Genomic DNA, 16,378 nt, shown 5'->3' with positions numbered 1-16,378 from the left:
TTATTGAGGCAAGCTTGATGGAAAATTATGATTGAGTGCTCTGGATTTCACTCTTCAGCAATATGACCTAGCAATTAAGCCTAGCAGAACTCTTCTTTGACAGCCTGCTATTGTTTTCTACAGAAGCAGCTTGATTCTCTCTCTGTTCCTCACTGAAGTCGACTAATAAACCCAGAGTAGAAGCATTAATGAAGAGCTGTTTACTACAGCAGTGACAAAACAGCTTCTCACTACCCACTCTTGCTTGCATTCTTGCTTACATTTTTCTTAAATCTTAACTCTGTTATTTTAATTCCTAAGATTAAATGACAGATTCTTTCATTTGTGCAAAGTTAGTTCTTATGTCACTAACATCTTGGCAGTGCATCCCTCAACTGCAGATCACTGAAGACAGATTGCATTTGAAGTAATAGAGAAGCTTTGCCAAGGACTAAATAGTCTTGTGAACCCTCTGACCTGATTGAAGCACAAAGAGAGAAACAAAAAGCTACAACATGGCTTTCAGCTTCACTTAGATTCCTAAAGCTCCAGAACAGGGCAAGGGAACACTGAAAAAAGAAGAAAAAAAAACTACTGTTGGATCTCTTTATTCTGCAGCCCAGCACCATCTGGTAATCCTTCTTCTGCTATGCCAGCCATACAATCTCTGGTCTCCCAGAAGTTGAACCCTGCAAATCTGGATCAAAAGTGGGAGATGAAAATGACCCTCCCATAGGCATATTCCAAAAAACAGATATATGTTTGTCTAACTGGACCATAATCGCCAAATGATTACTTAGATTTAGGTGCAAGACAGGGAAAGAAGCAATCTTACAGCAGATGTCTGACACATTACTGTAGCTAGGTCTAGATGGGTCCCATCTAAATTGCATGGTGGTTGGGTTTTTTTTGTTTTCTTTGTTTGATTTCTAATGATGGCTTTTATTTCTTGTCCCTCTTGTAGGCAATTCCTCAAGTCCCTCTTGTAGGCAATTTGCTCAAATAGGCTTATTTTCTTTATTTTAATTTTGACTCCAGAGGAGAGGGTTGCAGAACAGACATCTTTTCTGTTGTTGAGACTGACAGACAAAAGCAAGACGTGCAGTCATGTCACAGAGTAGTTGGAGCAGCTACACTGAGCAGCCGTGAATAACATCGAGTCTCTTCAATGGCTTGGAAGCATATAGAGAACATGCATCTAGCAGTAGCACTTCATTCGGTAATGAACTCGAACAGTAGGGCTGCAAGTTTAACCACCATATACAGTAGCTCAACGGTGTGACTTTCTCAGAGAGATTTTATGTTAGGATGAGACTCTACAGTGTGTCAGGGTGTGGAAGGTGGCATCTCAGACTTGGCACTCGGTATGATTGCTCCAGGTCTTTGGGACGAGCTGCCTTCTGATCATTCACCTTCTGATCCACAGCGGTGGAAGTGGTCCTACTGTGATCCCATTCTGAATGGCTCACCTACATGGCCTACCATAGGAGCAGTTAGCATTTCTAGGCTGTGAAGAGCAGTAAGTGCATGCTGAGGAGCTGAGATAGAATCCCTGATGTAATGCTTGAGGACAGAATTAACAGTAAGTGGAATGGTATCCAAAGTGCTAATGGTTGAATGTATATTGTGGAGGGATGTTTCATAGTGACATGCAAAAAAACTTTAAAACAGAATGACTCAGAGTGCAGTGTGGACATGATGGATGCTTGTCTGCGTTGCATTTTAATCCAGATTGTTCAGTAGGCATAATTCTGAAACCAACTGCAAAAAGCAGAAGTAGAAAGCGTAGCATAAAGTTTCATAAAACACAGTAAAGCACTTAGAAGCAAATATCACCTTTGAAATCTGAAAACTGAAAAATTGTATTTTATTTGTACTCAACTTTGGAGTGAAGGAGAAAAAAATTAAACAAAATTGAAAAGACTCAGAGTAACGGTGTTGCTATTTCTACCAAAGGATTAATCATATGGCACTAAGACTGAAGGGAAAGCAAAAAAAAAAAAAAAAACATCCAACCTCAACTTATTGATTTTATTGTTATTTTCTTGTAGGAAAAAAAATAGATTAAAAAGTGCTATAGAAGTGACATATGTCACTTGTATATATATGTATATATATATATGTCACTTATAGTCCTAAATGAAATGATTTGCAGCACTCCAAATTTTAGCTGAAATCCAAGGTTAAAAATGTGACTATGTTTGTCTAATTATTTTTTTTTTCTGTTTCAAAGAAGAAAATTCTTGAAAATAATCCCTTCTCAAATGTGTATTTGCAGCAGATCAGTGGACAGCTGAGATTAATAAGGGTTGCTGAACAGTGGAGAAGTCATATAACAGGACAATTACATGTTTCTTTGTAGTAAATCAATTACTTGGTTCTTCTTGATCATTCAGGTTAACGGGATAATAGAAGCAAGAGGGACAGAAAGACCTTTTAATGATTAATAGTAGCTTTGGAGTATATTTTTGGTACTGTAGAAGTAGCCATTAGTTTCTGATTGCTTTGAAAGTTGAAAAGATGGGGATATACTTTATAGACTTTATCAAAGAAGAGGGTAAAAGTGCACCTCTTATCAAAGATACACTTCATTAGTTCTATTTTCTTTTACTTCTTTGTTATTTTTTCCATTTCTCTGGCTGGGGACCATATGTTGTGTTTGGCAGGCATGTAAGTTCACAGTCTGCCGTGTTTGTATGACAGTCATAGGCATATAGATGTGTAAAAATGCCTTAGTGTAACTTTTATGTGTTTTAATAAACTATTTACTTCTTTCCATTGTTCTGCATATGTCCAACATTTGGTATCCAAAACCACCTTTATTATTTCTAGGTTGCAGTTCATTTGCATAATGAGTCCTTAATATTTGCTCAGAAATTCTTATTCCTTTAATACAACAGGAAGGGGTAGGAGTTAATGGTTATTTCTTGCCAATACACCCGGGGAAGAAACGTTCACTCTGGGATACGGATAAAGATTAGGCAGTTATATTGGTGGCGCATGAGTTTGTTGTAGATAAAAATGAGAGCTTGTGTTACTTCTGTGTTCAAGATCCTTATGACGGAAAAAGAAGTCATAGGGTCATAGAAATTTTGGAACACTAAATTAAAAAATGTTGTGAAAGAAGAAAGATGCTCTATACTGACATGTTTGGGGGATTGTGTTCTGCTGACTGTGAAAACTGGATGTTACCTAATGGAACCAGGCGGAATAATGTCAGAATCAGGTCTCTTCACATTGCCTCATTAGTTATCCCAGCCATCATGGGTAGATTGTAAAGAATAGTAGCTGTACTCGCAGAATGCCCAACATATGCATGCTTTGTTAAAAAGTACTCAAATAGTTTCTTTGCAAAGAGCTGAAATAGTACAAATTGGCTTAATTTTTCCAGCTAATTAAGATACTTGTGTATAAGTATTTAGTAGTGGATTTTTAATGCACTTTTACAGGAATACTTTTCTGACCTCATGTGCTGTTTTTTCTTCTGTTCAATTTTCCAGCTGCCTGCCCAGTGCTGTGCAGTGGCAATGGTCAGTACTCTAAAGGAACCTGCTTATGCTACAGTGGCTGGAAAGGTCCAGAATGTGATGTACCCATCAGCCAGTGTATTGATCCCTCGTGTGGAGGTCATGGTTCCTGCATCGAAGGGAACTGTGTCTGTTCTGTTGGCTATAAAGGAGAAAACTGTGAAGAAGGTAATGCTGGGCACATTTTCTTTCTGCATTATGAGATTTTTTTTCTGGTTTTGGAGCTCTTAGAAAAGAAAGGAAAGGACAATAACATTCTAAATGTAAAACTGCTGTAGCAGATATTGCGAAAGAGAGGTAAGAACGTAGTCCATCACGATTGTACGGATCCATGAAAGCTTAAATTAAAGTTCTGATTTTTATATACACTGTTATGTGGTGCTAAGAATGTCTGCCACAAGTAAACCTGAATAATTCCTTTTCTGAAGACAGAAGATAAATCTTTTCTTATGGATTATATTTATTGAACAATTTAGATTTGAAATGCAGAGTAAAAATGAGTAGTAGTAGGGAAAATTGTGTAACTGCAGCTCCACACAAAGCAAAGAGATAAATCGCTTTTAAAACAGAAGTTGATGTGACAGATTGGAAAGACTTGGGTGTCCATGTTGCATACAGACATCACGCAACACAAATTACTCCTATTAACTGCAGTCCCATGGGAGTAAAGAAAGGTAGCTGGCACATGAAAACAGCAACTACTTTTGAAGTGCAGAAAAGCTTTTCGTGTTGGAAGTGTTCAGTTCTTTGTGTATGCAGGGTGAGCAAATGTAACAAAATGACCCATTGAAAATGTGGTCATAGATTGAGCTTGGTGTTGGTTTTATTCACAGTGGGTGCCGTTAGAATGCGCTGTGTCAGTCAGACTCCTGTTCTTTTTAAAATGCATTGCTATAGTTTTAGAAAGGAATTTAACTCTCCAGAGGACTGCTAGATCGACAGTTCTGCATACCTTGGCATGTCCTCAGAGAGTAATATTTCAAGCAATTTTATGACTTCTCAGAGTTTATTAATCCTCCAAAAGGAGGAGCAGTTTGAAGACAAAGGTGACAGAACTGGAGCTGTTTAGGACTGAAGGGTCTCTAAGGAGTATTCTGACTGGAATGCAGCCCTGTACACTACATATGCATCAATGTTTATCTTACCAAATACTTATTTCTCCCATTAAAGTAAAAAGGAAGGGAGGGAGGGAGGGAGGAAGGAAGGAAGGAGAAGGAAGGAAGGAAGAAAACTATAGGGACCTAAACCACTGAGGGACTTCTTCGGATATGGACTGCAGTCATCAGCTTTGGGACAAGACTGTGCATTAGTCTGTGCGAAGTTATTTTGCTAGGAGCAAAAATAAGCTGTGATTCTCACTGGTGGCACTGCCAAAACTGCAATAATTTCTTCATTCTTGTCATCTCTTTCCAGGAATTTTTCACAACACTGTAGCTCTAATTCAGAACTCAACTGGAATCAGTAGATTTTCCATTTCTTTTTTTTACAGTTTATGCAACATCCAGAAAATTCTGTAATGTCCTTTTTGAATGGTAGATTTGACAGTTTGCAGTTCACTCGGAGTGTACAGTTCTGGGAAAAATTCAAAGATGGTCTGTAATACCCTGCTGTAAGCAGTGTTCTCATGGGCACTGGACATGAAAAAGACCATGTAGCACACTCTGCAACATCCAGTCTATCCCCCAGGAATGCAGAACCTCTCTGGCACAAACTGCAATTGTTTGCTCAGTCTAATTAAGTTATATGAATTTCATCATGTTCCTCATTGTTATATTAGAGTTAATATTATTAGAGAGACTATGGTAGATGGCCTAAATTGATCTTTCTTTCATTTAATTCCATAAATTTTACCTTGTAAGCAGTTCCTCATCCATTTATATTATAATTTCCAGATGCTCTCTTTACTTTCAATTGTGTAGAATGCTTGTTCTGTATTTGGGCTAGACATCTCGAATCCCCTAACGCTCCTGTAAGAGAAGTAGGTTTTTCTAGTGCTTAATTCAGCTTATCCTACTGCGAACGTTTGAAGTGGGTAAACCAAAACATCAGCAATTCCAGATAAGTTTATAGAACAAGCTAGTGCATGTATAGCTGCAAAGGAGTTAATGTAAACACCTTTCAGAGCTGGAAACGCTCCAAAATTTTCAGTCAACAGTGTTGGGGAGATACATTAATATGTGAGGGGAAAGGATATAGATTATTTAATCACCAGCGCTTCAAAGGATAAGGATTCTAACAGATAAATGGATTACAAAGGCAAAGAGGTATTAACTGCAAACTTGGAAGTGCCGATAACATGATAGAAAAGGTTAGAATAACCTTTTGCATACATCATTGAGCAATAAATAACTCAATAAATTAATTTACAAATATATAAAGAACAACCAACATTTCTTCTGTAAAATTCCATTACTTCTTTACATATTTCTCCTATTAATTCATGAGGTCTGGGAAAAGGATCTGATATGAAGTCTCTCCAGTTGCAAGTAATCATCTGCTCACATTTAAACTTTCTGTTTGAATTAATGGTAGAACGATACAAATAAATATATCTGTACTATATTGTAATATGAAATCTCTACTGATTTGAGTTTTCAGAAAGAATAGCAAAGGTTGGTTCATCCTCCATTTTCCAGCGAGGAAACTGAATTAGAACAAATGGGTCAGCATTTCTTCTTCCAGTTCACTTTTTATTTCTGATATTCATCATGGTCTCACTGTTCAAACAATTTACCTGAAATGAAAGTGGCACTAAAATCAATATTTTTGATGCACAATTTTTGCAGCATAAACACTGTTGTTCTATTAACAAATTTGCACACAAAACGAAGGGGCATATTTGCCAGGTTTCATTCAATCTGGTATGTGGGGAGACAAGTCAAATTGACAAATTAGGTTAACGGTGTTTTTCTTGTCACTTTCATGGTCGAGTCATTTTTCAATGACATTTAACTTCATAAATGTAATTCATGGCTCTTTGGGGGTTTATGGTACATATTGTTCATAAAACTCCTTGACCTCCTTTTTTGTCCTTAGGGATATAAATTGCTTTCAGTACCCTTTTTATCAAATCTACAGAGGGCCCAATACTAAATGAGCTCTAATGATCTGAGCTGCCAAGAGACTACGAATTCTAAGTCTAACAGAGTGGCTTGCTAAAGCGTGTTGTCCTTTGTTTAAACACCAAAGAATCTCCATTTATAATTCCTTATTAAGTCCATTGTAAACTCTTCTAAAGAGCTGGGGACAGAGCCTGTGCAGAATTAGCCAGTGCAGTCCTATTGCAGGTAATCAAGCTACGCTCATTTTGGCAGGGTTCACGTGAGTTGTTATTCTGTAAAATGGTGGGCTGGGATTTGGGGGAATTGGTAGGCTTATTCTGTGTTAATAAAGCTCAGCTGAAAGCATACAGCAATTTTGCAAAGAGGAAAGATAGTGCATTTATGTAGAAGGATAAGTTTTTGTTCCACATTGCTTTCATTAGCAATTGAGAAGGAAGGAGGTACATTTGTAAAAGGGGGCATACATTGGTACTCCTCAGTATTTCCTCAGGTTCCCAGCTGTGCTGCAGCACACAACAGAAAGCTGCACATTATCCATTTAAATTTCTCATGAAAATATTACCTTTAAAAAATAATAATACATTTAGGGGAAGACATGGCCTTCACCCTTAAGATAAATTGACCTAATTTTTTCTCCTGTTTCTTTATTTATTGGATAAGATTCTTTTGCCTGTCTGGTTCAACAGAAGTGTCATGAAAGGCGTATTCTTTGGAGCTTCTGGTTTTGTTCAGCACCAAGGCACACTAACAGTGCGGGAAAAGCATTCTGGATAGTTTTAGAACAATCAGTAATTTGCCGTTTTTCTTTGGCAATTTTTTTCCTGAACAATCATTGCTTACGCTTACACTAAATTGCACAATAATATTTTCAGATCCCATTAACTGAACTCTAAATCTTAGCAGAACCCCCCACACTGGGGTCATTGTTACTGTGAAAATCTTGTAAGAAATGTTACAGTAATTTCTGTGCTACTGTAATCTGAATTAAAATCTAACGTGAGTTATTCTGATAACTCACATTATTGTAAATCTAAATGTGCCTGCTTCAATCCTGAGTTGTATCTAATCTATATACTTACTTTAAATGTTCTGTAACTTCATAAAATAATTTGACATGTCTGTTTATAGAAAAGTTGAGATTTAAGAGATCAAGTATTGTTCACAGAAGTTAAAGTGAAAATGTCTCTGCCTTAATTTAGAAGGATCAATTTGAAAAAGATGAGAGATAAATCACTTTCATTATAAACTGAGATCTTCCTAGAGCTGCAAAAGAGAATGCCAATCATTCTTGATTCTTCTCCTGTGAGCTGATATATACTAGTCATGAGGTGAATTCATTTTATTTAGGGCATAAGTTTGACCTTGGCCCTCAATTCCCCAGCAAAAGGCAGCTGGTAAAACCTCATGCTGCTGTTTGCAGGAAAGCATAGCACACTTACACAAATTCATGATATGAGATGGAAATTTGGAAAACCATAATGTTACTGATAGAGTTTATTTGAAAGAAAGGTCGTAACAGTCCGTTTATTTATCAGGGCTAAAATGGCAAAAGACATTTTATGGATGCCTTTCCATCGCAACTGTTTTTTCACTTTCTTCTTCTGCTGTTTCTGGATGGTGAAGAGACGAAATCTGTATCTACATCTGTGTTTCTTTATTTACTAAAGAATTGTCTGCTGGTTAGAACGTAGGTTGAAGTAACTGGGTCTTGTCAGTCTCACTGCCATAGTGGAGTAGGAATCTGAAAGCAACAGATAATTTGACTTCTAGGTATCCAGATGAAATATCACAGTATCATTCTCACAGCATCCAGCATTTGAATGGCAGTAATAGTAGTACTGATGAAGATACTGCATTTCTTTTGTTGGTTGTTGGTTTTGTTTTTTTTTAAGTTATTATTCAGAATACTGTTTAACTCATTAGAACTAGAGTGCTTTTAAGAAGTCCCCATTTAAGGCTTATGTATGGAATCTCACTGTGTGTATGTAGCTTTTATTTTTGAGCCTTTGTGCTTTTTTACCACGGATTTCATGCAGTAAGAGTTTGTTTTTCAGCCACTCCTTATTTCAGATGGACCTAATGCAAAGCACAGGTTACTTCACACTTCTCTGTTCTCAGACCAGGTACTTACAGGACATGAAGAATCATATTGATTTGTTTTATTTTGCCGCTCTGTCAAGATCGTAAAAGTGTCCATCTACTTTTTTTCCATACATTGTATTGTGGGAACTGACCTTTGTGTGCATTCTTTTTGTTTTCTTATTTAGTTGATTGCTTAGATCCAACATGCTCCAATCACGGAGTCTGCGTGAATGGAGAATGTCTCTGCAGCCCAGGCTGGGGTGGAATAAACTGTGAGCTTCCCAGAGCCCAGTGTCCAGACCAGTGCAGTGGGCACGGCACATACCTGTCTGACACCGGCCTGTGTAGCTGTGATCCCAACTGGATGGGTCCTGACTGCTCCGTTGGTAAGAAAACTATTTCCTGCAATTTTACATCAGTGCTCCTATTCTGGAAAAATGTTAATATTGGAGGCGAATTTGAAATGCAAATAGGAACTGTTCTTAGGAACAGGCTTGGTCCTGTTCTGGACTGTGTTGGAAAGAAGCATGCATACATTTTAGATTATTTTTTGTGACATTCCTAATTTGGGACTGACAGCTCGGGGTGGGGGTGTAGGTTAGGAGCCCATATTTCCTTCAGATACTGACTTCTTTCTGAACTGAGAAAGTTACTTAACTGCTTCATATCTCTTTCCCCACTTTGACTGAAAACTTCCATTGCAGAGATTCACAGATATGTCCATAATATTGAAAATACTCTATTTTTGGTGCTTGTTTTATGGCACATCACAATGCTACCCACTTACGAAAAATATCACGAAACAGCAAGATCCCCTAAATATGGGGTATTTTTCAATTTTCAGTTGTACACTGAATATTTAAGCAATTAGTTTTAGGGCAAAAGGCACTCTAAAAAGCAAGAACAGAAGTGTAAGCTGAAAAATTCATCCTCTTCAATGCTTCAGTTGACTGAATATTGTAAAAGTGTTTATTCTAACAGAAATAGCTAAGGGGAAAAAAAGAACAGCTTTGACATGACAGCAAATGTTCTATTTGTGGCAAAAAATACTTGGAGTTTTGCATTTATATTGTGAGCTGATTCTTGAGGTGCAATTGTCTCTCAAAGTAATATTTACAGCTTTCACATTTATTCAGTTATTTCTTAAAATTAATGACTCAGAATACCCCACCAGTGAAATGAGGATCGAGATATGTTTTTTCTGCTTCATGCATTAGCAGCAGCCAGCAAAATTCATGAATGAGAATTTAAACTGTCAATTTCTTTGATGATGCGTGAGGCAAAAGACCCTCTGCTTTTCTGTGACTGCTACCAGAGAGCAAGAGAATTTAGGAGCAAGGTACTGGGTGTCCCACCATTATTAGCAATAGGATTCCAAACCTGTCACTTGCAAGTATGTTTTCCAGTCACTCCGAGAGTCTCTGTGACCCTGAATTGTGACCATTCTCTGCTGAATGTGTTTTAGGTGAGTTTCAGTCTCGTTCTTAATAAACAAATGTGTTAAAATCAGCGCAGGTTCAGGTTTGAGTAAAGCAGATCCATGTTCCCCCTTCTGCCATGCTGAAAGGCATTGAGGAAATTCTCTGCATTGGAATGGAGGACACAGCTCAACCGTGATCTGTCCAGAATACAGTAGCAGATTTTTGTAATCATTTTCTGAACTTCACAAAGTTAAATGCTTAACGCTGGTTTTGATCCCCACGAGAAGAGGCCTGCTTTCAGCAAAAGGGTGCCTGTTCTGCTCAACTGCTGACTTAGGTTGCCTCTGACATAAGCCAGCTATAACCTGTGTTCTTTTTTTCTCCTAGAAGTGTGCTCTGTAGACTGTGGCACCCATGGGGTGTGCATTGGCGGAGCATGTCGCTGTGAAGAAGGGTGGACAGGAGTGGCGTGTGACCAGCGTGTGTGTCATCCCCGTTGTACAGAGCACGGAACTTGTAAAGATGGGAAATGTGAATGCAGAGAGGGCTGGAATGGGGAGCACTGCACCATTGGTAGGCAAACGACAGGCACCGAAACAGGCACATATTGCTTTCTTTTCATAAATCGTAGAGACATAGTTACTGTGGTGTACTGTGATAGGCTGTTCCTTTAAGGACCCTAACGCTTTCCAATATTATCTTGGGCTCCAAATGTGTTGGGCGAAATGCAGATGAGCTCTTAGAAGCATTGAAAATAAATAACAAGCTGGTTTGGGGGGAAAAAAATCCACAGCAAACGAACATTAGTAAGTAAAGATGTAACAAATGGTCCATCACGGTGTCCTTTGAGCCAAGCTTTTCAAACTTAACTAAACATTCCTTTGTGTGAATGGCATCTTTTTTAATTTCCTGGTCTGATGCATCAGTGCTTTCCTGCTATTATACATCACATCTGAAACACACCACCACCATCTCCACACAGAGCAGGGGTCAAGTGGTGGAGGAATAAGTGCTCCTGGTGCTACAGAAATAGCTCCCTAGCATTTCCCTGTGTTGTGCTGTGACAGTGGGCATGGTGTTTGCATATAGACAATCACAGCATGGGAGGGCCTGACAAGTAGTGCAGCATGCTGCTGTACCCTTTCCTAATAGTGTGTTGCTCAGCGCAGTGTTGGCATCATGCAGAGTGCTGTGACTAACACGATTGCACCTCAGCTGTGATGTGTCAGCCTGGGAAGTTCAAAAAGGTTATACTTACACAAAGTAATGATGTGCTATCCCTTCAATTACAGCACTTGAAATCTTATTTTGAAGAGCAATTAATTGTTCCTAAATGATGTTCTTTATTTTGTCCCTACGAGCAGTCAGGCGGGGTATTTGGACAATATTATCAAATTGCTGGAGGAGTGGGGGGGGGAAGAAAAAAATGTTATTTTCCCTGTATTGTAGTTGAAAATTGGAAGATCTAAGTGGTCAAATCTTGTTTGAGAACTATAAGCAAAATTATATGGAGTAAGAGTTTCCAAATATGAACTGGAACTGTGTGAGTTTCAGGCAAGTGTATTTTTCTCAAAAAAAAGTTATAGAGAACGATGAGGTGTACCTCAAATAAAAAAACCTGGTGAGTCAAGAAGCAACATCTTCTTGAAGGGATGAATTTACCAGGGAAAAGAGTAGGTCAATTGAGATTTTCATGGCAAAAAGGGACCCTAATGGGACAGTCCTATTACAAGTGAATTGCTATTTCTTTAATTAAAAGTATGGTGAGATTATTGCATCCCTCAAGCTGTTTTTCTTTTCCATTCCCCTCTGATTTCTCCTTGAATATACAAACCATTTCAGATGCATACATGAGTTGGAAAGTAAAAGAATATGCTTATTGGTAAAACAAAATCATATTTTTAGGGCATATCTCTGACTTTGTGGTGCTGCATGCTTCCACCGCACTACGGCAATGTGATTAAAGTCAAAGCTTTTGTGATTGAACACTTTGTCACCAGCAAAGATGCAGAGCGTTTATTCACAACTGCTTCCTGACTTCCATCGTGTCAACATCTCTCTGCTAGATTAATCCAGGCGTTTTGTTTTAATATTGAGTACAAAATGCCTACTTTATAAATATTTTTGCATTAAGTTGTGTAATAATTGCTTATTCTAAAAGTTGCTTCTTTGCCCTTTTTTTTTTCAATAATTTTTTAGAATCATGCCTGTTCAGAGATAATTAGTGTATTTCAAGTCTTCATTACTGTGCACACAAAAAGATGCCTTGTACTGACATTGTAAAAGAATTTGAAAAATTACAAGCTGGACAAGTGAATCCTGAAGTGAGATTTTTCATTTAATTTTCAAAGCTGTGAAATAAATATTTTCCCTATTGCTTTTCTTTTGAGAGGAAGGCCAACATTGGTGAAGTGGTTAAAGTAAGTAAGTGTAAGCTCTTTTTGTTTGGTATGTATCAGAAAAGTTTCTTTTAAATTTAATGTGGGTCTGCCTGCAGTAAAGATTAGACTTTGGGCAAAAAAAATAAAATAAAATTAGGTTTGCCCTTCCATTTATCATACATTTAAATTTGTGCAGTCATAAGCTGTGTGCTACATGTGGACAGATGGATGTTGTTGTGAGGAGGCTGTATTAATGAGACATTCCCTGACTGTCAGACCATTGACAAAAGCAACAAAGCGTGATGCCAGAAATGGAAGTCAGCTGAGGAAAGCATCACAGCTTTATCCCATCAGTTTGTTTTCTCTGCTTTGCTTTTAACACAGAGGCTCGTTATAGGGGGCTCAAAAGGAGAGAGGTGGAAGGTAAGGGTGATAAAACTGAGCTTTGTCAGTGATTGTAAAGAAAACACTAGGAGTTACCATTGGACAATTGGTCCTTGGAGAATAGATTGGTCCTGGGAGCCAAGAATGAATTGCTCAGAGTACTTTAAACATTTGTGTGAATAGCTAAAACATACTTAAATTTTACAGGAACTCATTCTAACTTAGTGCGCTCCCTTTATGGGTTAAGCTTTCAATTGAAATGTTGAGATCAGAATTACTAGCTAGGGAATGTCTGCCTTAAACAATTATATTCAGGAATGTTAATTAATGTTTTTTTAATTCAGAGCCATTCCCTTAGTCCTGTCTGGAAGGTACCTTGGAAACCCCACAAGTCTGTCTGTCCAAAGAGGAAGCAAGGCCAGGCCAGATGCAGAAGGCATACAAGCAAAGGCTGAATTCTTTCCCTTCCCTCTGCACAGCTTCAGTTCTTTAATAGCTGTGTTCAGTCTCTCTAGGAACTTCATGATATGCACTCCCTACACAGTCTTCAAGCAGAAAACTGGGATTCCTGCAGGAGAGTTTATTTGGTCTGAACGTTCACATATTGCTAGACCCAGTCTGAAATCCTTTCAAGTCAGGAGAAAAGCCCGCTTTGATTTTAGTGGCTTAAGCCAAGTCTGCTCAGGATAAATCAGTCTACTTTGTGAGGAAAAAGAGGTTTCTATGTGTAAACCAAACTTTCTTTTATTTTCTTTGTGTTTCTTCAGCAGTTTCTCATTCTATATCCCCATGACAGCGGAAAAGAAATCATTATTGCAACCTGCAGGTATCCAAGTTTGTCAGGTTATTTTGTTCTATCTAATATACAGTCAGTCTTTTCAAAACAGTCCACTATATGTGTACGCTTTGGCTTTTCAGCATTGAGTATCTAAGCTCATATTCCTTCTCATGAGCTTTAAACAAGAATGTGGTTTGTCTCTGCATTAGCTGCATTATAGGAAAAAAATGTCTGCCGTGTCAGCTCACTGGTAACAAGCTGTGCAAGGCAGCCTTCACCTTTGTGTATCAATGGAGTTATATATAGAAACCAGTCAGCACAAATTCCATGTCACACGGAGTTTGAAGAATCCATATCCAAATAATATAAAAATGAAAGGATTGGTGCCTGGTCTTACTGAAGTGCTGGCTGGAGCAGAGCAGAACTGTGCTCCAGACACTTCATTTCACTTGGCTACTTCAGTTAGGAAGAAAAATTGCTTACTGGAGTGATGATAAAGAAAATGAATCTTTTCCAAGTGCAAAAATAGACCTGTCAGGATATCTTTATTAAGTGATTACTATTCAGTGATTGCAATTATGGAGGAAGTTATAACTAAATAATAGAGGTAATCTAGATGAGGAAGAGATTATTGGAAAACCACTAGCAAAGCAAAAGCCTAAGATACAGCAGTTGCTAAATCTTGAACCAATTTCATGCCAGAATTTTAAGATGAAAGATTTATCTTTTCCTTGAAGCATCTGTGTGTTGCTGAAGCATGCTGTTATGAAACCGTTCTGTTACTTTCACTGAAAATAATACTTGAATGTGTAAAACTATTGTTTTTACTCTACTGTGAGGGTGTTCTCTATGTAAACTGCCAGAACTGTAGACTGAGAACAATGTGATACGTAAGGAGATCTTGAGAAGCAGACAACAATATCATTTTTAAAGTGTAATTTTATCTGTAATTCATATCCCTGCAGCATGAAATACATCTGCTATTAAGTGATTCGTAAAAATCTTACTGTGAGACCAGAGAAACCAGGATTTCATCCTGAATATTTATAAGTAAAATTTAAAAGACTGCAAACACATTTTATCTTAAAAGGTGAGCTCTCTCATTGGAAGTCAATACAGGAGATTTTATCAGGGCAGCCTGCCATATTCCCAAAGCCTCTTTCTCTCCTCCTCACATCTTGCAGTAGGTGTAAAGTAAGCATTCCTGCTTTCAGACAGGAAGTCGAGGGAAGATTGGAGTAAAGGATACTCGATAGTAAAGATACTCTGCTGCAAGTTAAAATCAAGATAATTCTTATCTTTTCTGTTTTTCTATTTTCAATGCAAACAAGCTGTGACCCCTCTGTCAGCCCTAGCAGCTGAGCTTCCAGTGCCTACCTGAAGGCAAAACGCAAGGCTAGACTAAACTAGCACTGGTAACGCGTGCATCTCTACAGATTTTGTCTCCTTGCCTTGGTACTGTTTTTCAGGATCTAACTCTGGAGGTGAAGATCTGCCAGTCTCTTTCTCCCACTGAGTTCTTGGCCTCTACACTGACATAGTCAATGGCAGAAATTGTTCCTTGGCCAATAAAGAATTCAGAGATCTCTATTAGCACTGTACCTTATCTTGTAGATTTACAGGGCCTTGAATAAAGAAGGATTTGAAGGAACTGGGATCCTCTAAACTACATGGCGAAAAGTAACATAAAACCTTCAGATTCATGGAAAGGTGCAGGGAAAAGAAAAAGAAGACTCTGTCTGGAGTGATTGATAAGAAGTTTAAGTTACAAATTGGGAGATTTGTATTCGGTAATAGGAAAATATTGTTACAGAAAATGAAAAACTAAGCAAGTTGTGGAATTGCTTCAGTGGAGCTTTTAGCAACAATTTAGACAAATGTCTATCAAAAATAGCATGGAGATAATTCATCCTGCTATGGGGCAGAAAGCCAACCAGAAAATCATTGAACTATATGAGATCCCTTCCAGTGTGATTTTAAATGATAGTATGAAGCGGACTGTTGGAGTTTAAAAGGAAGCATTCCTTTTAAATATCTTATTTTATAATGGTCCAAGTTAAAATTTGTGCTTTCATCCCCTCTAAGAAGTTGTAAAAGTAGATTTCAATCATTTATCCAGCCAAGGTGGCTATTTGCAGAATACTAGGCTGACAAGTTATGCCGTGAGACATTCTAAAACTCCCAAACAAGGAGAAAATTAACCCCAAGTGGGCAAACACTTAAAACCCCCTGCCTTTGGAGTACCAAGACTCACCAAACTGAATATTGGATGGATAGCATCACCTCTCTGTTTTACGAAGGCAAAGAAATGTTTCCTCAGGAGTTTTGGAATAGCCATGCACTTTCTAGCTTTTAGACATGTTTACATTTTTTTGGAGGCACAGAAGAATACCACATACAGGGTGGAAGCATTTACACTTTTACCTTATCACGAAGTCAATAATTGATAGAGAAATTAATAATGGAGCATTATCTTTGGTTACAGCAGGATATTTTTGTCCCATGGTAATACTCTTTGTGTCAAAGATTTTTTCTTCTCCTGATTTTTCTAGTAATTATAATGGTAATGATTCAAAGATGAAGCAATTTTCAGAAGAGATGGAAAGCGTGTGGGAGGAGACAGTGGAAAGCCATCGGATCTGACAAAGAGCAATTTGGGAGTTAGATATATTAGGCTTCAATGCAGTTCTGACTTAAAATTTATCTATACCACTTTATAACTTATCAAGGTTTAAAAAGCTCTGACGAAGACGAGAGATTTCAT

General features: G+C 37.9%; 1 protein-coding gene across 6 annotated transcripts in view; it reads left to right on the top strand.

The window, feature by feature from the left end:
- The window catches only part of TENM2 (teneurin transmembrane protein 2), a gene marked incomplete at both ends in the record, with an annotated part of 471,616 nt that overhangs the window by 389,075 nt on the left and 66,163 nt on the right, over positions 1-16,378 (top strand). For 3 of the 6 annotated variants that reach the window (XM_079542339.1, XM_079542337.1, XM_079542341.1), the window contains 3 exons: positions 3,480-3,674; positions 8,836-9,036; positions 10,459-10,644. In XM_079542339.1, the coding sequence (XP_079398465.1) occupies positions 3,480-3,674; positions 8,836-9,036; positions 10,459-10,644 (582 nt within the window). Of the gene's footprint in view, positions 1-3,479; positions 3,675-8,835; positions 9,037-10,458; positions 10,672-16,378 lie in introns of all 6 variants that reach the window. The other 3 variants (XM_079542338.1, XM_079542336.1, XM_079542340.1) reach the window with 1 other exon arrangement.

The sequence above is a fragment of the Tetrao urogallus genome (assembly GCF_951394365.1).
Source record: "Tetrao urogallus genome assembly, chromosome: 14".
Taxonomy (NCBI): Eukaryota; Metazoa; Chordata; class Aves; order Galliformes; family Phasianidae; genus Tetrao; species Tetrao urogallus.
The sequence above is the reverse complement of the archived record's forward strand: the minus strand, read 5'-3'. Positions and strand labels throughout refer to the sequence as shown.